Below are 21,822 nucleotides of genomic sequence, written 5' to 3' on the forward strand. Positions count from 1 at the left end.
TGGCACAGGACAGAATGTCTTGGGGCATGGTAAGCCATAATGTTTACCAGATTTCATTCTGATTAAATCAAGGGAGTGAGTGGACTGTTAACCTGTAAGCTATGGCAGCTCTTAGGATAGAACATAGGCAGGCATGGGTGTGTTTGTTCTTTTCCAGGATGGCTGCCTGACATAGTCGCCTGGCCACTCTCCAGACAGGGCTGCTATGGTTTAGATGCTACTTCATGTGTTGGGGGCTTGGTCTTCAGAGTCAAGGTGTTAACATGGCCGGATCTCTTAGATAGGTAGGTGTCAGCCGTGACCCTAGTGGAGGGTATCTATGTACTGAGAAAACCATCTTTGGAAGGAATTAATGCAGACCTTTAGGGACTGGATTGTTTTTCACCAGAATGGGTTGTTATGAGGAACCTGGCACTTCCCCACAGTGCTTTTTTAGAATGTGTCTCATGTGCACCTCTGCCCCTTGTTATCACCCACCATGAGCTCCTCACCAGGGTCAGGCAAAAGTTGGTGACACACTCGGACCTCTGGAAATGTGAGCTAAATAAGATTATCTTCCTTACAAATTCACAGCCATCAGGTATTTTATTATGAAAACAGAAAACAGAGAAAAATAACATTTAAAAGATTATGCCCATAATATTTTTGTGTAGGCAATCTCTGAATTTTTAATTTTATTACAAGCTCTCATGAAATAAAACCACATTCTCTGCCTCAGCAGGATCAGAGAGATACTTTGAAAACAAGAGGAAAAAAAAATAAAGAGGCTTACAGTTTAAGGACAAAACATAAAATTGTTCTACACTTGGAAAAAGAACTAGGCTCAATGCAAAGAAAGTAATGCTGGGCCAAAACATTTTCTGTGTATAGAAAGGGCTAATTTACATGCTAGCAAATGGCTGCTGGGAGCAGGTTTTGGAAGCAAGGACACCTGTTAGAGGTGAGTACCGGTGGTTTCTCTGAAGGTTTGGGTCAGGGAGCAGGTAAGCTGAATCCTATCTCCTTGATGCTATAAAACCCACTAGGTGCACTGGTTCAACCGTGTGGGCTACTTGATATATCTTCCAGAAGAAAATCACACACTAGCCTGGGAGTTTCTAAAGTGAAGAATTTAGTGATTCATTCTCAAGGAGATTCAGGAGGCTCTGGGTTTTGTAGGACTTTTGTTAAGGTCCTAACCCTACTGTTCTGTTGATATCCTAGAGTCTACTGGTCTACCTCCGAACAGTGTCGACAACTAGATGAACTTGTCAAAATAATTTGTTTTGCCTGTCGAGAAATATTAGCTAATCATATTTCCTCCAGCAAGGACCTTTTAAAACTGTTCCCTCTAATTCAGCAGTACCTACAGATTATTATAAAATAATCTATATTTAGCCATTTAATTTTCATTGTGGGCTGAAATAGAGAGGTTGTGGACTTGGTCAATGTTATGAAGCATGCCTGTGAGATCAGGAAGAGATTGCAGGGAACGTGCTGATGGGTGCAGGGAAGGTGACAGACTTAACCCTGGAGGGCTTATATTGAAAACAATTCTGGTTCCAACCCCTCAACAGCTCTGAACTTCACTAGAAAAACTGCTGCTAGCCTTAGTGCATGTGGCCTGGGCCAACCAACCAGCTGAGGGACTTTGTACAACAGTGGATACTGGCCTTTTGATTTCCTAGCAGCAGAGTCTTTCAGAATTAAGTTTCTATGTAATTAATAGCAGTATTATCCAAGGAGAAGAAAATAAACCCATCTTAGCCACTCTCTGCTGGAGGATCGGGAAACCCTGCTGCTAAGGTCAAAGTCTGACATCACTGGACAGCCCTGAGCTTGGTGCAAAAGGGTAGACTCCCTTTGTCAGCAGGGGGTTTTCCTTCTCTGGAGGACCCTGGACCCCACCTGAGGAATGTCACATAGTCCTGCACTTGATTCCTGGAATGCCTCTCTATGCTAATGAGGCATCTCCTCAGTACCTTAAACATTCAGCCAAAGACCTTTGTCTACCCTGGATATGCTCACCCACCTCCCCAAAACTACCAATAAAGTATATGTATATAGTTCACCCCTAATAAAGGTATATGCACAAGATATGATCGTGTCAAAGAGCTATTTCATTGAAGATTGGCCGAGAGCCCACCACACACACATGCACACACACACACACACACACACACACACACACACACACACACACACACACACACACGATCCTGCCTGCTCCAGACTACGTTTCATCCTTCCAGTCCAGTGTGCAGCGGCATCTGGATACCCTGAGAGGGAGAAAGAGGAGGACGTAGAGCCACATTGGAGAAAATGGAACATTCCATCTGATGACCTAGGAGTCCCTCCAGAAGCAACTGGCACATCAGATGTTAATCTGGAACCACACTGGGGGCCTCCCCCTGTGAGCACTGAAATATCCAGGCAGCATAGCTTCCCAAACTCACGTGGCTCTGGTCACCTTGGGTCGTGTTAAGATGTAAGTTTCCAGCTGGAGAAGCAGCATGAGGTCTGAGGTTGTATCTGTGTGGATCACTAAGTAGCCGAGTCTTAGAAAATGCTTTAAAGTTCCAGAACTTAAGCAACAAGGTTGCCAGTGACGAGAGAGGGAGAAGAATAAACAGAAGTCTAGTGAGGGGGAGCTGGAGAGGGTGCACTGTGTTTGCAGAGGACCGGAGTTCAGTTCCCAGAGCTCTTGTCCAGGAGTTCACACCTATAACGCTGGCTCTGACGCCCTCTTCTGGCTTCCATGGACAACTATACACTATATACTCACATAGCCCCACATAAACACAATTAAAAATATAAGTCTTAAAAGAAAGAAATCTAGAGAAGGGAAGAGAAAGACAGAGAGGAATGGGATGGAGCCCCACATCCCTGAGACTGGTGACCTAGGAGGAGGCATGTGGCCAGTGATAGGATTCACACGATGGCAGCGTAGGCTGTAGGAATAGTCATGTATGAATTATTGCCTGAGAAGCCAGTGATGCCTTGGCTCCACATGTATAAAGTATGATTTCATAGAACTGATGCTTGGCATGGATATCAGAATTTTTTAATGACTCCCTAATGTGCACCAAGATGGCTGTCCACTTTTGAAGAGGGAGGGCGGTCTCAGAGGACCCTGTACAAGCCCAGCCAATGTGTGACAGGAACTCACAGAATCGCTGGCAAAGCCAAGTGTGACTGCCTTTGTATGTGACTCAGCAGAACTGTACAGGAGGGGGTATTAGGGTTATCTAAAGAGACAGAACTGAATAGAATGGATATATAGTATATGTAATATAGTATATAATATGTAGTATATAACATATAGTATATGTATATGATATGAGCTAGTCTAACAAATCCCCTTTAAATATATTATATACAATATACTATATCTATATAGTAGCTACAATATATTTCTATCAAATATACTAAAAGTATATATCATATTATATATACTATATATTCTATATACAATATAATACACACATGTAAATATATAATATAACACAAACATATATATATATATATATGTTAGAATGGCTAACAGGATGTGGTCTAGGTAGTCTACAATGTTTGTCTGAAAATTTAAAGGCTGAGAATCTAGAAGTTGTTCAATCCATGAAGCTGGATGTTTCCATAGTCCTAATATGGTGTTAGAGTCCTGGAGATTTCTGGAGAACTTCTGGTCCTCAGTCTCCATTGACAACCTGCAGAACATGGTTAACACTAGTCACAGCAACAGAGTAGATGAACTTGCCAGCAGAAGAGGGAGCAAGCAGGCAAAGTGTAAAGCTTCCTTCTCCTGTGTCCTTTTACTTGGGGTTGCCACCGGAAGGTGTGACCCTGGTTTTAGATGAGTCTTCCTGCTTCTAATAATCTTACTAAGAGAGTGCCTCACCGGAACACCCAGTAGCTTGGGTCCCAGTTAATTTCCAATGTAGGCAAGTTGACAACTAAGATTCGACCTCAGAGATAGAAAGAGAGAGAGAGAGAGAGAGAGAGAGAGAGAGAGAGAGAGAGAAGAAAAAGCTCAAGTTTCTTTTTAAAAATCCCCTCTTTCTTATCATGTATGTATATGTGTTACATGATGCATGTATATGGGATATGTATGTGCATGTGTGTAAGTATGAGTAAGCATGTACCATGGAACATGTGTAGATGTCAGTCTTTGCATTCTACCTTGTTTGGAGGCACAGAGTAATTTTTGCACTGCACACACCAGGCTCCAGCCGGCCTTGGAGTTTCCTGAGTGGCCTTTTGTTTCCTATCTCCCTGGAGTGGCCCTACCATTGCAAATGCATGCTGCACCGTCTAGGTTTGTATACTCTGCTCATGACCTCCTCTGTCCTCAGCCTGTGATAAGCATCTGTCTAGTCTCCCAGTGGGTGTCCTTGGTGGACAATGGCTAGGAAGGGTCCTCTGCTGTCACAGACTTGTTATATTGGGTCAGCAAGGTGACCATGTCTCTCTAGTTATGTCAGCAAGGTCTCTTCGGTTTACAGCCTTCAGACATGTGCATGTGACGGATCGCCTCCTCCCGCCACTCTGACTGTCCGCCGGTAGGTGGCGCCACTGATCCACAGAAGGCCCCAGCATGCCTACCGTTCCACTGTATGTGACTTCAAGGCTGAAAATCACAGGGACGAAAAAGCAAGAAAATATAGGAGGTGTAGCACAGGTCACAGCCTACAAAGGAGATGGCTGCCGTAAACCCCAGGGCAAAGGAACATTTATTTATAAGCGAAGAGAACTAGCACTTTGCCGGTTTGCAAAATAAGAAAACCAATTTTCTTATTTTGATGTCCTGGAGTTGACAATGAAGTCCAAGAGAAAATGCACAATTCTCTTCCACTTATAGAGTTGAAAAGAAAAGAAAACATAAGTCTAAGGGGCAGTTAGCATTTGTGGATGTTCTAGGGGGCAGTTAGCAGTTAGCATAGACCTGTGGATGTTCTAGGGGGCAGTTAGCATCTGTGGATGGTCTAGGGGGCAGTTAGCATCTGTGGATATCCTAGGGGGCAGTTAGCATCTGTGGATGTCCTAGGGGGCACTTAGTATCTGTGGATGTCCTAGGGGGCAGTTAGCATCTGTGGATATCCTAGGGGGCAGTTAGCATCTGTGGATGTCCTAGGGGGCAGTTGGATGTCCTAGGGGGCAGTTAAAACCCGTGGATGTCCTAGGGGGCACTTAGTATCTATGGATGTCCTAGGGGGCAGTTAGTATCTGTGGATGTCCTAGGGGGCACTTAGTATCTATGGATGTCCTAGGGGGCAGTTAGCATCTGTGGATATCCTAGGGGGCAGTTAGCATCTGTGGATGTCCTAGGGGGCAGTTAAAACCCGTGGATGTCCTAGGGGGCACTTAGTATCTATGGATGTCCTAGGGGGCAGTTAGCATCTGTGGATGTCCTAGGGGGCAGTTAGCATCTGTGGATGGTCTAGGAGGCAGTTAGCATCTGTGGATGTCCTAGGGGGCAGTTAGCATCTGTGGATGTTCTAGGGGGCAGTTAGACCTCTGGATGTTCTAGTCAGCATCTGTGGATGTGGGCTGAGATACAAGGCAAGCTGTGTGCTATTCGCAGCCACCCTGCTGCTAGAGTTTACCTGTTAACAACACACTCTGGCTGTGTTTTCCTCTGTTCTGTGTACCTTTAGGTATTGTGTGCAGTCACACACCTGGTGATTGTATAATTTTAACTTTAGAATGCATGTACAAGAGGGGGCCTTGATCCTCAACCTCGGGTTCCAGCACCGCGTCTCTGCCTTTGGACTGGTGGAAAACAGCTGTAAACTGCTTTTCCAGTGCGTGAGCAAACAGGCCTTTGAAGTCGATTTTATTTGACATTTGAAGGCTTAACCTGTCTGATAATTGCCCTCTTCCCCTGGTTGGGCATTTAGTAGGCATTTTTAGGAAAGGCACGTGGTGTTTCTGAGTCTGCACCAAATGTCACCTGTTCTACTGGAGGCATGTGCTGACTGTGGGAGGCAGCCACGGTTGCTGACAGGATGTCATGATTATGGGTTATGAGCTCTGCAGGCAGGGAAGAGGGGAGAGAGATCTGGTAGGGATGCTGATCTCTAAGAATAGAAGAGACAAACCAAGAGCCCAAGAGACACTCAGAGAGCAACCAGTCTTGTGACCACACCTCCACAAACGGATCACGTCACTAGGCTACCCATGGGCCTATTGTCCCCAGGGAATCTTTCAGTTAGGGCTCCTGAAGAATCCAACAGGTTGCACTCCACAACTTGATACATCTTGGGCTTTTCTTATTTCCTGTTACTACTTGGCACGGGCTTTGAAGTTCTTAATTTAATTCTCGTAATCTAAACTTCAAAGTCTGAATTCTGAGTCAGCTGTCTCGAGAAACTCCTCGGGGAAGCTGTGTGGGGCGGCAACAGTGGAAATGAAGATGGGTGCCTGAGAGGTGGGGATGATTTGTCACCGAGTCCCTTCCGGTCCTTCTCAACCTCCTCTCCCGCCTCTGTGGCTGTTCTTGATGGGGTAGGCATCTCTTGGCAGAGCCTGGAGACCTCACTACTGCAAGGTAAAACTAGGATTCTATGGTAAAGGGTTGGTTTTTTTCTTCATGTGGGAGTGCAGAAACCCAGCGATGTGTTTGGCGTATGTCCGGATGCATCTCGGAGAGAGACAATGTATCTAGATAATTTTGGTACGTGGGTCTAAACAACTGAGGAAGAGCCACCCAGGGAGTGAATGTTACCATTGATGTTGGACAGTCTGGGGGCTGAGAGGGAAGAGAAAAGCAGAGAAACGTTGGCCCAATTCCTTGATGTGTAAAGGTGCTTGCTGTGCAAGTCTGGTGACCAGGAATTGGTCCCTAGAGCCATGGCGGAAGAATTGAGAACCGCCTCTTGTAACTTGTTTTTTGACTTCCACGCGCGTGTGTGGCACGTCTGTGACTGCATATTCTCTCTCTTTCCCTCTCACACACACATAACTAATAAATAAAAATTTAAAGCGGAAGGCGGGGGCTGCATGCATCGTGAGCTGCCTGAGTTATTCTGCTGCCTGTGATGGCAGCTTCTTCAGTGTTCGCTGTGGACGAGAACCAGCCGTTCTCCGGGAGGCAAACGTTTGGCCTCAGATGGAGCCTCAAACTATCACTGTCTTCTCTTACTCGGAGGCTGCAACTTCCTGGCCGGGTCAGCTACTGACTTCTTCGGTGCCTCAACCTGCAGGCAGCTTCTGTGGGACCATCCAGGCTCTAACTGTGTAAGCCAATCGAATAAACCCATTCAGGTAATCATATTTCCTATTGGTTCTGTTCCTCTGAGGAACCCCGATTCACACAGAAGGCAAATGGACCTGCTGAGAACCCCAAGGCTGTGAGTGCAGTCAGAGTCTCTCCGCAGACCTGAGCCCAGCAGTGCCCTGTCCAGTCTCCCTCTCCCTCTCTTCCTCTGATAGTGCTCATTCCATTTAGTGATGAAAGGACTGAAGAGAGATGGGAGGCCGGACCGCTGTGCACCTTCAATAAAGAGCAGTTTCAGCCGGATAGCGTGACTCCTCCTGGCCTTGTCAGGCCATCCTCCAATTTGGGGCTGCGAGCAAGAGGAAGCAGCTTGCTGGCCTGTTAGTCCAATATCCATTTATTGGCTTTCTTCTGAGCCAGCCGTTGAATTATACAATGCCAGGGCTGGCGGAGCCCTAATAAATCATCAGTTGACCCCATATTTTACAGGTGTCAGCACTTACACGGAGAGGTTAAGTGATTGCGTAAGGTCCTCCAGCGGGGCTAAGGTCAGAATTCAGATCCCCTGTCAGCCGGTCCCCACCCTGCTACAGGCAAGGCGAAGATGACAGATTAGTTTATATGAGCGTAAAGCGGAGGGACAGACGCGCATTTGGCCTAAATGCTTTACATTAAATTAATACAGTTGGAGAAAAGGCAGACACGAGGGCATGTTTAGAAAGTGAATTGGGAAGCAAGGCGTAAAGGTTTTCTTCCAAACAGTGATCCTGTCAGGAAAACAGAGGAGAAAATCGGGGGAGGGGCCGAGATGCTCCAGGTGGGGTATTTTACTAGGAAATTTAATTTTATTTCTCATGTTTCCGGAGGTTGAAGACGCCATTCTGGGGAGTGTTTAGTGCTACACCATTCATGGCAGATGGCAGAGGGTTCGAGACAGTAAAGGCAAGAAGGGCCAAAGCCATTTTCATAACAAACCCACCTTCTTGGTAACTAAGCCGGTTCCTTGATTATGGCACGAGTCTATCAATAACCCTGGCTGTCCCCAGTGCATCTACAGCTAAGTACCCCTGGCTGTCCCCAGTGCATCCATTGCTAAGTACCCCTGGCTGTCCCCAGTGCGTCTATTGCTAAGTACCCCTGGCTGTCCCCAGTGCATCCATTACTAAGCACCCCTGGCTGTCCCCAGTGCATCCATTGCTAAGTACCCCTGGCTGTCCCCAGTGCGTCTATTGCTAAGTACCCCTGGCTGTCCCCAGTGCATCCATTACTAAGCACCCCTGGCTGTCCCCAGTGCATCCATTGCTAAGTACCCCTGGCTGTCCCCAGTGCGTCTATTGCTAAGTACCCCTGGCTGTCCCCAGTGCATCCATTACTAAGCACCCCTGGCTGTCCCCAGTGCATCCATTGCTAAGCACCCCTGGCTGTCCCCAGTGCGTCCATTACTAAGTACTCCTGGCCGTCCTCAGTGCGTCCATTGCTAAGTACCCCTGGCTGTCCCCAGTGCATCCATTACTAAGTACTCCTGGCCATCTCCAGTGCGTCCATTACTAAGCACCCCTGGCTGTCCCCAGTGCGTCCATTGCTAAGTACCCTTGGCTGTCCCTACCTCGCATCACCACTGCTCTGAGAGTTAAGTTGCTGACACAAAAATTCAGAAGCCACATTCGAACTGCCACAGGGTAGGGGGACCGTCTATCGCGTTTGCTTTCCAGCCACGTTTGCTATTTCATCCTCATTCTTGTCGGCACACAACACCTCTTCAGCCATTTTCCTTTTCCCTTGACATACTCAGCGCCATATTTGCCTATCACACCAGAAACCCAGGTACACGCAAGCTTTTAAATCAGCTATTTTCGATGCCAGATAACACAGCAAGCTTTGAACCCTCGCCCCCCAATAAAACTGACTAGGACACCTGGCACTAAATACTTATATGTGCTCTTTATAGGGAGGCGTGCTCTGGATTTGCTATCTTCAAGAAATAACATAGAAATGAAAATGGGTTGACATTTGGAGAACAAGTAAACGATAACCCCAACAGCCACCGTTTCCTTTTTCTTCCAGATTTCAAGTCAAAACCACACGGTAGCTCATAAACACTGATTGGTGGCATCTGCAATGTTTGGATATTTATACTTGAATCGTAACTACTTATAAGTGCCAGTTAGCCACACTACTGATGTTTCCTGACAGAAATAGAAGGGAGGAACGAATGTATTCTAATTTAATCCTGGAAATATACGCGTTATGAGTTATGTGACAAAGAAAGCTTTTTTTTTTTTTCACTTATTTTTCTTTGTAACTCAAAGCAGAGTAACTAGCATGTTTCTAGCAACTCTAACCTGCTAAGGTCTTTGTACCAAGACTGTAACTGGTGTTCTGCTCTGGGTAGTCCTCAGGACGCTTGCCAGCTGGGAGGCGTGTGGAGGGGTTGGAGTGTTAGGACGCTTATTCTCACTCCGAAGGAATGGCCCTGCCGTCACAGAAGCTTTGGAGCAAGAGCCCTGAGCTCTGTGTCGCTTTGCAATTCCAAGGGCTAAACTACAGGTATGTGAGGAGGAAAAGCATCATGGGTCACCACATCCCCTTTCTGGCTAGCATACAGAGCTGTTTGGAATGTGCTTACAACTGGAGATTTATCAGTGTTTTGTTCTTTGATTATGATCTGTCGTAGCTGAGTTCTGTTGCAGGGAGAAGCGCATCCATATGTGAACTAAATTGATTTATGATTCCGAATCAGGGGGAAGAAGCCTGAGTTTGGAATGCTGCTATGTCCCCTCAAGCCCTACCCTTAATGAAATAACCAGATGGATTGGGGCCAGTCATCTCAGTGCTCAGCCAACTAGTGAAGCCCCCTCTCTGTGCCCTGGGCTTCTCGGTCACCTGGTGGACTTTATCAATATATTGCAGAAAGTCCAAGGTTGTTTGGAGGAAAGAGAATGCACAACCTAAAGCCCTGTGGCCGCTAGCATCTTACCCAGGTTGTAGCCTCTCAAACAAATGTCTTCATAGTCAAGGCTAAGGGGATTTAGCCTTATTGTCTAGAGATAAAGAAACTGGTGACAACTAGTTTATCCGTGGCTTGCACCCAGGGCTCTGAGTCCCTACAAATGAATCCTGTCTGCATCAGTCATGAGAGTGCAAATGGGATTTACACACAAGCATGTATTACTAACCTTTTCTTCCCTTTGGGAAGGTTCATATTTCTCCCATGGCAGCTGGATTTCTTCCTTTTTTTTTTTTTTACATTTGCATTAGAGAAGAGAATGAATCAGGGCTTCAGGACTCATGGTGGCTTTGAAGTTAGGGATGCAGTAGTGACGGACAGGCTCAGCCTGAGCTGCACTTACCCGTACTGAACAACACCCACGAGGGGACCGCCAGGGCCGATGTCCAGAGCCTGGACGACGTCCACTAGGAACTGCTTCTGGATCTGGAAGCGGCGCTTGCCGATGCCGGTGCTCCCGTCAATTAAGAACGACAAGTCAATTTTGCAGTCTGAGGGATAGAAAAGGAAGCTGTGATTCTGATTGGCTCTGAGTGCTCCCACCCAGGGAAATATATAGAAAAACCGGATTAAACGATATAATTTAGTTGTTCTCACATTTATATGGATAATATTTATAAATAATATACATTCGCTGGTATGAATTAAACTATATATTAGTGTATATTATATAAGTTAAACTATAGAGCTTATATGTAAATTTTAATTTATAAGTTACACACACTAACAGACTAGCAATAACTAATAATAAAGCAGAATAATTATAACAATATGCTATAATAAAAACTAATAAAACTTTGGGGGTTATTTATTTCTAGAATTTTCCATTTACTATTTTTAGATTGGAGTTGATAATGGGTAATCAAAACTGTGGAAAAGAAAAACCAAGGTTAAGGTGAATCTGCAGGAAGACAGTGAGAGCCGTGGGAGGGACGACTGGGCTGAAGGCTGGCTTCAACCTTTCAACAAATGCTACGCGGCTAGCAAATCAGTGTTTGCGGTCCACCTCTGCAGAGGTACTGACTCAATATAATAAAACTGACTTTCATGGCTGAGCGGAAGCCCTTATTGGAGTTCGTATAGCCTTAAGATTAACTTTTTAAAAAAATAATCCATTAATTCAATGGATTATTGAATTAATGCTTTTGGCAGACAAGAGTATTTCAGAAACATTTCCAAGGTGAGGCAGGAGAATAAAGAATTTTGATCTACAGCAGCCAAGAGCACCCCCTTGTGGGCAGGGGAGAAACTGCACACAAGTCCCTAACCTGTGCATGGCTTCCTTGGGGCTGGCGTTCCTGCCCTCCATTAACAAAAGCGCTATAGGCAAGGAAGGGCTGTTGGAAGTACTAAATGCTTCTGAGCTACCGAAGTTTGAAGCAAGATTGGTTAGAAATAATTATTGATGAGAGATGATGCAGATTCGTGGACGGAGAGAAAGTTGAACCTGACGATGTGCTGAAACAGCTATTGAAACCAGAGGAGGTTTGGAGGAGATCCCAGGGATGCCTGTCTGCCTCTACTCCATCTACTTTGCCTCTCAGCTCTTCAGCAAATCTCAGAGCTTTTTGCTCCGAGTCTACAAGTGCCTTCTAGCCTTCCCTGTCCATCTGGCTTTCTCCCATGATGCCTGCGTCCAAGAATAAGCCCTGAGATGAAGATTTCAGGAAACAAACGAAATCCAAATGTGGTTTAAGGACTCTAGTCAAGACAGAGCAGAAGTCAGGAAAACCTGCTCTAAGGCCTCCTTTCCTCTAGTGGTCAACGCGTGTTTTCCTAGGCCTTGCTTTGCAATGTGAATTATAGCCAGCAGGTGGCAGTAATGTTCTTCAGGGCTTTCGGTCCACCAATACCAGCAGGATGTAGAAAATATGGACTCCCGGGATCCACTCAAATGTAGAGAATCAGATTTGCCTTTAAAAATGACCCCTAAGTTTGAGAAGCACTCCTGAACAAAGGGTTTCCTCCCAGACGCCATCAGATTAGTTCAATATTGCCTTTTAAGAGAGAGGAAAAACGATTCTAGGAGGGGATAACGGGTTTTCCCCGTTTCATTTATTTTTATTTTTTTCAGCGACAACAGAACAAGGATTTGGTAGCATCCGTTTGGGTTCCTCAAGGACATTTTGCTCATTTTTTACATCTTGAACTATGTTCAGGAACAACGTGTTCAGTTTTGAAGTAAGCAATTTATTCGCTTAGTTCTCTTGGCTCTCTGGCCTGCTTGCTGAAGGCTGACCCAGAAGTCTCTTTTGTTACCCTTCCCAGGATTTTTTTTCCCCCTCGCTGGAACCAAACACGAGGCCTTGTTGCACTTCCTAGGCCAACATTCTATTACTAAGCAAAAGCCCCTGCCCCCAAACTCCCAAGATATCTTAACGATTAGGCTTCTATCTTATGGCACATACAGTCTAAGACCCAGTGGGTTTCTTCCATGGAAAGACGGCAGGCTGGTTGAGATTGACATCGGTATTAATGGGTGGATTGTGGCAGGAGGTGTTCAGTATTGCTGCCTTATTTATGGCAGCAGGAAAGGTTCTGGATGAAGAAGGAAGGTCAGATGTGTTATGTCAAGGAATCTTTTTTTCATTCCGTGATACAGTTCTACATGGTGCAATTCTGTAGACAAACTCACGCTTTGGGCTACATAACACATCAGGTCCATGTTTTGTAACTTCGGATGATATCTAGCAGAGGCACGCGCAGGTCACAGGTGTTATGAAATTCCCACAGAATGAGCTGCGAGCCATTCTGAAGGACCACAGGTAAGTGGCTATAGGATCAGTCAGTGGGTCTGGGAAGGAGGCTCTGTCCTGGCCTTTGTTTCAGAGTCTCGGGGTGATTCACGGATGCTTTTGGTCCTCTGATCATACGGAAAGAAGCAAGGAGGAGTGAGAGTCTGACATAATAGGTATGAGGCAGGAGACAGGCATCTTTAGTCTAACGAACATCTTCCGGTGTTTCTTACACGCAGCAGAGGTGAGACAGTCCGCTCGGCGGCTGGCGGCAGCTTTGGGAGGATTTGTGAGGGCTTTCTTTCGGTAGGTTGAAGGGACTACACTTCTCCGTGTTCCTTCTCTCTCCATCCCTCCTTTGTGATACTCCCAGGTATTTTCTCCCCTGCCTAGCGAGGGTCACCATATATGTGCCTTCTGTTTTGTTTTTGACCTTTATAATAGAATAGAGTCTCTGTTTTGAAGCACAGTTCGTCTTCCAACTGTAAACGTTTCTGAGGCATTTCAATACCCACTTAGCATTCCTTTATCTCTTAAATTTGGCGAAGAATGACGGATGTGTGTATTCCCTGACATCTTCTTTCCTGACTCTGAATTTTCTTGTCCAAGTGTTTGATCTTGCTATTAGACTGGGTACCTCATGGCAAATGACACAGGCAGCCTTCTTGTCCCCAACCCTATCCCATGTTCCTCACCACAGTGACATCTATCCAGTTGCACCAGTCATTTTTTTTTTTCAATACAAATCAGATCTATGTGCGTGTGGGAGGAAACACACATGCCACGGCACAGTGCGGAGCTCAGAGGATGACTCGTGAGAGCAGCTTCTCTCCACCGTGGAGAGGACCCAGGCCATTGGGCATTGCAACAAATGCCTTCTCCAGCCGAGTGGTCGCCGGAGTCCTGCAGATGTCACTTTTAATTGTCCCATATCTTGCTCCACTCCAACCCTAGAGATTTTTCCTTTTCTATATTTCTTGACCCTGCTAATTTCTCTAATTTCTGGTTAACCCCAAGGCCTGGCTTCCATTACTTCAGTGGAGCCCACCTCTGCCGATCAGCCTGTCAATTCTTTTCATCCACCCTTGCCCCGCCCCTTCCCATTCTTTGCCTTGTTGCCATAGTGACTAAAAAGGAAAAAAAAAAAACCTTGATCCTCTCCCCTCATGCACATACTTTAAATCCTTCAAAAGCTCTCCGTTCTCCTTAGAACAAAGTGTCAGAAGATAGAAGCTAAATAGATCTGTGGTAGGAGAGAGGTGGGTCTGAACTGAAGTCAGTACGCAGAGGAGAGAGATGTTAAAACTACCCCGGGGGTTCCCAGCTGTCAGTTAACTCACTCGGGTCTCCCTGCGACACTGGCTCCGAAGACTGTGTGCTGAGTTCTTCTTTTGGCACAAATCCTGGAAAGAGAAGTAAAAACTGTTGTGATTTCCAAGCATAGGAAGCACCTGGCCTTACCCCAGAGAACGGGACAGAGCGGACATTCATACCCAGCTCTGGGGCTTGGCTTAGAGCTGCCTCTTCCCTACGCCGGGGCCCATCCTGAGAAAAAGAAGTTCCGACAGCCTGCCCAAGGGTGCTCTGTTGGATATTCGGGGGCCCTGTTCTGCTCTCATTTTAACTAGTTCTATCTGAGTCCTGGTTTATTTACATAAAAACATTGCGGATGTGTCGGTATAAATTATCATTCTCTAAAATTCTGAAAAAAATTTGAGGTCTGGCTCATCCAAACCTTTCCATGCTCAGTATATACGGGTCCTTGGCCAAATTTTGGTGATGTAGGCACTGGACAAAGCCGAGTTAGACATGTGCGGGGCGATCTGGAAAAGGTTGTGTGTACCAGAGGGGAACACAGTTCAAATAAAAGGGCAGAGAAGACAGCCTCTCGCCCACAACGTTCATGTTTGGAGAGGTTGTATGAGGGTGGGGTTCAGCTAGGTAGGGGTGGGGCGGCCTATTAGGTACACAGAGAGTGACAATAAGCTGCAAATACAATAAGCATGGATCTATTAGGATGGCTGTGACCAGCGGGTTTCTCAGAGGCAGCAAACGTGTGCAGGAAACAGGTCTCCCAGTTTTTCGGATGCCGAGTTCTGGAAGTTTCTGGCAGTGTGGAGGCAGGTGTGGAGGTCTGTGGTCTGTCTCTGCTCTTAGCTGCAGTGAGCTCCCCCCACCCCCAACCCCCGTGTGCAAACCACATGATTTCATCTTCCTGTTAAAGGTCAGCCAGCTCACCTCTCTCCCTCACATCACTTGGAAATACTGTTTTGGGTGTTCAACAGTATTTCTCCGCCAGATGCTCTGCAGGGATCAATGCTCTACACTGTGCGTGCGTGCGTGCGTGCGTGCGTGCGTGCGTGCGTGCGTGCGTGCGTGTGTGTGTGTGTGTGTGTGTGTGTGTGTGTGTGTGTGTGTGTGGGTGTGTGTGGTAAGTTCAGAGGTTGGGTCTTTGTATCCCTGTCTCACCTTGCCAGTAAAATCTTGCTTCTTACCAAGAACTGGAAGACTCTGTTAAAGGGTCAACTATTTAATGTTGCATTCAGTGAATCACACACACACACACACACACACACACACACTCATACCCTGATGAGAATGGTAAATCTCATACCATTTTCTTCTTTAAAAAATTTTATTTAATTTTACTTTGTAAGACAAGGTCTTACTATGTATCCTTGTTTGGTCTAGAGCTCACTATGTAGACCAGCCTGGCCCCAAACTCACAGAAATTCACCTGCATCAGCCACCTGAGTGCTGGGACTACAGGCACGCACGGCCACCAGGCAGCCCTCCTGAATACCATCTTCCCAGAAGCAGACTGAACTCCTGTGTGTGTTACCAGAAGGGTGTGAACCCACCTCCCAGTGAACTCGCTCACTCCAGCCTTTGTCTGCAGGCCTTCTCCCTCCCCTTTGGGAAACCAGGCATCCCCAGGAAAGTTTGAATGGCCCCACCCCTGGACCTGAAAGTCCCAGGAGACATCCTTCAGAAACGCTACTCCCTCCGGCTGGGCTGGACCACCTGAGCCACTGGCTGAGCTGTTAGGCCCTCTGGTCTGTCAGTGCGGTGCCTCTGGTCTGATCGGCGTTCAGAGGTCAGCGGATGCTTACCTGAATCTAAAAGGACTGGTCCAGGCTTCCATGTCGCCATCTCTTCTGAATTTTAATAAAAAGAAACAAACTTACTAAAACAGAACCAGCATAAGCTCCCAAAGCAAACTGCTAGGACTCGCCTTCCCAGCCTGGGCAGAAGCAGCGACCGTGAAAGATGGGGCTAGGATTTCGGAGGAAGCAGTGTGAAATTCTTGGGATGTTCCTCCTACGTGGAGATCTTAAAACCAAAGGTGTGTACTTCATTCCCATTGTACCAAGAAGCGTGACTAAAGGGAACCCTGGGACACCCAAAAGGCTCATCCAATCCAACGCACCTAGCATACTGTCACATAGTCCCTCCTCATTAGCGGCTGGCTGCTACTTGTTACTTCTAGAGATCAGGACCCACTACTTACCCAAGCAAAGCAGGGTATGCTAACCCTGTCTTAGGTTACTGAAAGCCTGGAATTATTTTCCTGGTAGCCATCTGAAGTATTCTGAGCTAATGTTTTTACCCACCGGTCCAATCATCTACCCATTTTCCCAACCACCCACTCGTCCATACTTACTATGGTATTGTGACCAATACCATTTAATTAACACTGTTCCGTCGACCCCTTCCACCAGTTCCTGAGTTTCCTTTCATTGTGTGGTGCCTCAATGGAGTGTGCTGTCTGGTCTATGTCAACTTGACACAAGCTAGAGTTATCTAGAAGGAGGGAACCTCCTTTGAGAAAATGCCTCCTTCAGATCTGACTGTAAGGCATTTTCCTAGTTAGTGATTGATGGGGGAGGGGCCGGCCCTCCCTTTGTGGTGGTCCTAGGTTCTATAAGAAAGCAGGGTGAGTAAGCCAGGGGAAGCAAAAGTAAGCAGCATCCCTCCACAGCCTCTGCATCAGCCCCTGCCTCCAGGTTCCTGCCCTGCTTGAGTTCCTGTCCTGACTTCCTTTGGTGATGAACAGCAATGTGGAAGTGTAGGCTGAATAAACCCTTTCCTCCCCACGTTGTTTTGGTCATGGTGTTTCATGGCAGCAACAGCACCCTAAACCAGGACGCAGAGTAAAGAAGAATGGCATTTGGGTTCTACTGCGGACAGGCAGTGAGGTGCAAAGGGTGATGGACAAGGGGGATGTTTGCCCAATAATCCCTGCTCTTACTTGGGAAATCTGAAAGGTTAGGAGGGTCTCAGAGGCAGTTCGAGAACATATTGGGAAACCTCACAGCACAAAGATGACTCGTTTTTCCTAAACTTACCTGTGCTCTTCCCAGAAACTCAAAGGCATGAACAGCTTTTGGCTCCTAAAGGTCCTCTGTACTGCTGGGGTTACAACTACTAAATTATTTAAAAGAAGTCATTTTTTTTTCTGTATGCAGAGTCCAGGGGAAATTTAAAAAGTTTAACACACCCTTGTATGTCCAGGTTTAGTGGTAAGACCTGGATTTAACCTGCTTTAGGCAAGCTTTAACTAGGTTGGGGGAGATCGTCTCTTGTCGTGAAGTTGTTCTTTAAACGATGTTATTTTACCCTTATCGCTCTACTGCCACCTGCTGGTGAAAACCAGCACTGTGTCATTTTCCTTTTTACGAAGATGCTGGTGGCATCTCCCGGCTTTGCCCAAAGCTCTTAAAATGTTATTTTATTTCGATTATTTTAAATTTTCCTCAGCGTGAAGGCTAGAATGCTGACCTCGTCGTTATTAATTTGGTGACCCCAGCTTTTTACTTTTGTCCCCCAAAGCCTCCCCATCAGAGCCCCTTTCATCCGGCCTGGTGACAAAACTGAATAAATTCACATTCGTTTAATAGCCAGTCCTGGAAAATATTTGGACAGCTGAGATTTGGTGTATTTTGGACTTTGTGGCACTGAGGAATCAATGTGTAAAAGGGCCTCTGTGTTCGGGGGTCAAGCAGGGACAGGACGGTATGGGAAGAAGTCAGTCAGAAAACCGTCCTGAGGCTACCAAGAATAGTCAGGTGTGCTGTACCCACCTAGCCTACTGTTCCCCTACAGAAGTGTTGGAAGGTTGTTGTCCTGAGGGTTTACCCTGCCCCGAATCACACAGCAGAGGCTTAGAGGAGGGATGTGTGCACCCTGAAAGTGTCACTCGACAAAACAGGGAATTATTTTGGTAACAATGTTTGGTTGGCCGCCTCACAGATGAGTTAGATCTAAGGAAAGTATTGTGTTGGGGGGGCGATATGCGGTGTGAGGAACATTCAGGAACCGTCAACCATTACCTAGAGCTTGTTCAACGCCAGCCAGAACCACCTTGAGAGCGGTAAGTCACATTGAGCCTGAATAGGGTAGCGCTATGACCCCGTTTTGCACTTGGGGAAACAAACATTTGCTTTGGATGTAGTTTGAGCCTGGATCATCAGGCACCAGAGGTTGAGCCTAATCTCTGTCCGTCCATCCATCCATCCATCCATCCATCCATCCATCCATCCATCCAATCATCCACCCACCTATATATCTATCCATCTACCCATCCATCTAATCATCTATCCATCAGTCTATTAATCTACCCTCCCTCACACACACACACACACACACACACACACACACACACACACACACACGCACGCAAGGACCACTTTTGTTCCATCGTCTCAGAGTACTTGTTTATACCACAGAGGCTTGGCCTAGCACCATTACCTATAACTCCCACTAACGTGGTTAAGTCTTTAAAAGGACCTAAGATGATGGCCCTGCACATCTGGAAATCACTAGCAGGGGACCCAGGAGGGAGCTGCAACATATAGCTATCAGGACTATAAAGTTTTATGGGCCTGAAGCCCAGGCGGCCTGACAGGCCCCACGTTCCTCCCTGGTGAGTCCTGGGTGGACTTTGGAGGCGGAAGTGGAAGTTTGATGGTAAAGCAGGCCTCTGGAGCTGGGGGATGCTAGCAGCCTCCTGTCCTCTTTCCTGGTTGTGTGTCCCTAGGGCAGGAGGGCAGTGCATTTCCCTCAGACTTCCTCTCGCTATACCCGCAGGAAGTGCTAAGAGAATACAGGCCCAAGGCATTGGCATGCCAGTAGCCTGTTGCACAAGCACTTTTAGAGACCACTGGGGACATTTTCTATCCCTGGGTGTGAGTTCATGCCAGGGAGGCATCCACGGCCCCAGGTTTACAAACGGGATATCCTCCAATACACACTGTGAGATATTTATTTGGGACCTGGACAACGTTTTTCATGGAAACAGTAATTCCGTGCTTAGATTTCCAGGCCAGAGAAGCTTATTTGACTCAAACAGAGCCCATGGGGCCTCGCTTGATATTCTGACCTGGGTACACATACTCAAGTATGCGTCGGCAGGATTCAGGTGGCCTGCTGATTCTACAAGTAGCAGGACAGAACGATTCCAGGGACGTGAGCAGTTGCAGGCTCAACAGGAGAGGAGCCCATTGTGAGGGAGCCAGCACTGTTTTCAAAGGCGCAGTAATTCTCAGATACAAGCGTGTTCTGCTCTGGCTGCAGGGCTCTGCCACACGCTGCACGCCACAGAAGGATCATTGGGGACGGAGGGATCTGATGCAGAAATGATGAGACATTAAGTCGAGGGCCACAGATTTGAAATTGTCTCTCAAATTGAAAGCCATTCAGAGTCTCAGACTTCCTGAGAGTGCAAGGATGATTTGGTTATTGAAGACCTCAAGGAGGTTTTTGTTTCTGTGGGGATTAATCTTTTTGGTAGGGAGTTAGCCCAGATGTGTTTTATAGAATTCTTTGTAATTCCATGATCTTACAGTTTTATAGTTGAGGTACTGGGCAGCTTGCTTGACATGTATGGCATGTATGGCATGTATTGCATGTATGACATGTATGATGTGCATGAGACATGTGGCACGTATAACATGTGTGATGTGCATGACATGTATGACATATGTGACATGGGTGACATGCATGGCATGTGTGACATGTGTGACATGTATGTGGTGTGTATGGTAGGTGTGAAATGGCAAGTATGACATATGTGACATGTATGCCATGTGGTGTATATGACATGTGTGACGTATGTGACATGTGTGATATGTATGATTTGTGTGGCATGTGTGGTATGTATGACATGTATGACAGGTGTGACATGTATGGCACATGTGACATTCATAACATGTACGACATGTATGACATATATGTTGTGTGGTGTATATGATGTGTGTGACATGTGTGACATGTATACCATGTGGTGTGTATGACATGCATGGTGTATGTGACATGTGTGATATGTATGATTTGTGTGTCATGTGTGGTATGTATGGCATGTATGACAGGTGTGACATGTATGGCACATGTGACATTCATAACATGTATGACATGTATGACATATATGTCGTGTGGTGTATATGACATGTGTGACATGTATGACATGGTAAGAGCTGACTGGAGAACTAACAGCCCCAGATGTACTTACCCACCTTGACTCTGAGTGTACAGATAGTTTCTCCCCTCTGCAGAAGTCTTTGTCAAGATTCCATTTCTGCACATCTTTGCACTGGCAGAGTGACCCCAGGCAAGGACATGCTGAGAATTATGGGAGGGTCTGAGTGGTTCAGGGCAGTTGTGTGCATGATGGTGTTCTAGTTTCCTTTCTGCTGCTGTTATAAAAATACTCTGAGCAAAAGCAACTCTGGGAGGAAAGGAATTTGTTTGACACACACTTTCAAGTTATAGTGCGTCATGGAGGGAAGTCAGGGAAGGAATTCAGATAGGAACTCAAAGGCAAGAACTATGGAGGAATGCTTGCTCCCAGACTCAGGCTTAGCTAGCATTCTTATAGCCCATTCTTTAGGGAATGGTGCTGCCCATGGTGGACAAGGACCTCCTACATCAATTAAAACTCAAGATGTCTCCCCACATGTAAGCTCGCAGGCTATTCTGATCTGGCACTCCTTCCATTTCGAGTCTTAGGTGAGTTAGGCTGGGTCAAATTGACAGTTGGGCCTGACTAGGATCATTAGTGAGATGGGAAAGAGCTGTAGAAATGAACAAGTTCTGGGTAAAAGGGAGCTAAGAACATTTATGTAGGTCTAAGTATCAGAAACATGAAGGAGACTGAAGAGGAAACAGAGACTCACAGAACAATAGAACTGGAGGATGATTTGATTAGAAAAAAAGCAAGGGGCCCAAATGCATTTAATAGAACAAAACCTCGAATAGATCCAAAGGTGGTCAGGCCTCAAACTGAAGGGAGCTGGAGACTGGAATGAGGTCTGGTCCCATCCACCCCTAACGCATGTCTGATTCACTTGGTGCAGTTGGTATTTGCACTTTGTCCCAGAAGCCATACACACATATGGGTAAAACACCCACACACATACAATTAAATAAAAAAGCAAAGCGTAAACAGTGGGGGGAGGGGGGATACAAATATCTCTTCATGGCAGTCCTGGCCTCTATTCCTCACGCCCAGTGGCTCAATAGGAGAAGCATAGTTTTAGCCAGCCAGTCAGCTCCCAGAGCAGGCCCGGTGGGAACTTAGGGGGAGCACCAGTCCTGCTCTGCTCCTTTCTGCAATCTGTGAGCTTTGACAGAGCTGCAGCGCCCTGCACCAGGTCATTAAAGGCTGCGTGGAAGCAAAGAGAGGTGAGCCCCGTGTGTTGCATCTCGCAGGCACGCTCCTGGGAGAGAACAGATTTCTTTCTCCGAAGCATAACAGATGTCCCCAAGCAAGATGTGCTCTGCCCTTTCTTGGGAGATGATAAAATTTTCCCTTGATCTTTTAAGTGCGTTTCCGCAAGCGTGAGCCCCAGAGAGTATCTCTTTTGAGGCTTCTAAGAACCCGGTTA

General features: G+C 46.5%; 1 protein-coding gene across 1 annotated transcript in view; it reads right to left on the minus strand.

Moving 5' to 3' along the window:
• Vit (vitrin) overlaps window positions 1–21,822 on the minus strand; it is an 89,437-nt gene that overhangs the window by 12,953 nt on the left and 54,662 nt on the right. The window contains exons 9-11 of the mRNA XM_032908603.1: window positions 16,051–16,095; window positions 14,278–14,340; window positions 10,546–10,693 (exon numbers count right to left, since the gene is read on the minus strand). Coding sequence (XP_032764494.1) covers window positions 10,546–10,693; window positions 14,278–14,340; window positions 16,051–16,095 — 256 coding nt within the window. The remainder of the gene's footprint in view (window positions 1–10,545; window positions 10,694–14,277; window positions 14,341–16,050; window positions 16,096–21,822) is intronic.

This window comes from Rattus rattus, chromosome 7, assembly GCF_011064425.1.
Source record: "Rattus rattus isolate New Zealand chromosome 7, Rrattus_CSIRO_v1, whole genome shotgun sequence".
Lineage (NCBI taxonomy): Eukaryota > Metazoa > Chordata > Mammalia > Rodentia > Muridae > Rattus > Rattus rattus.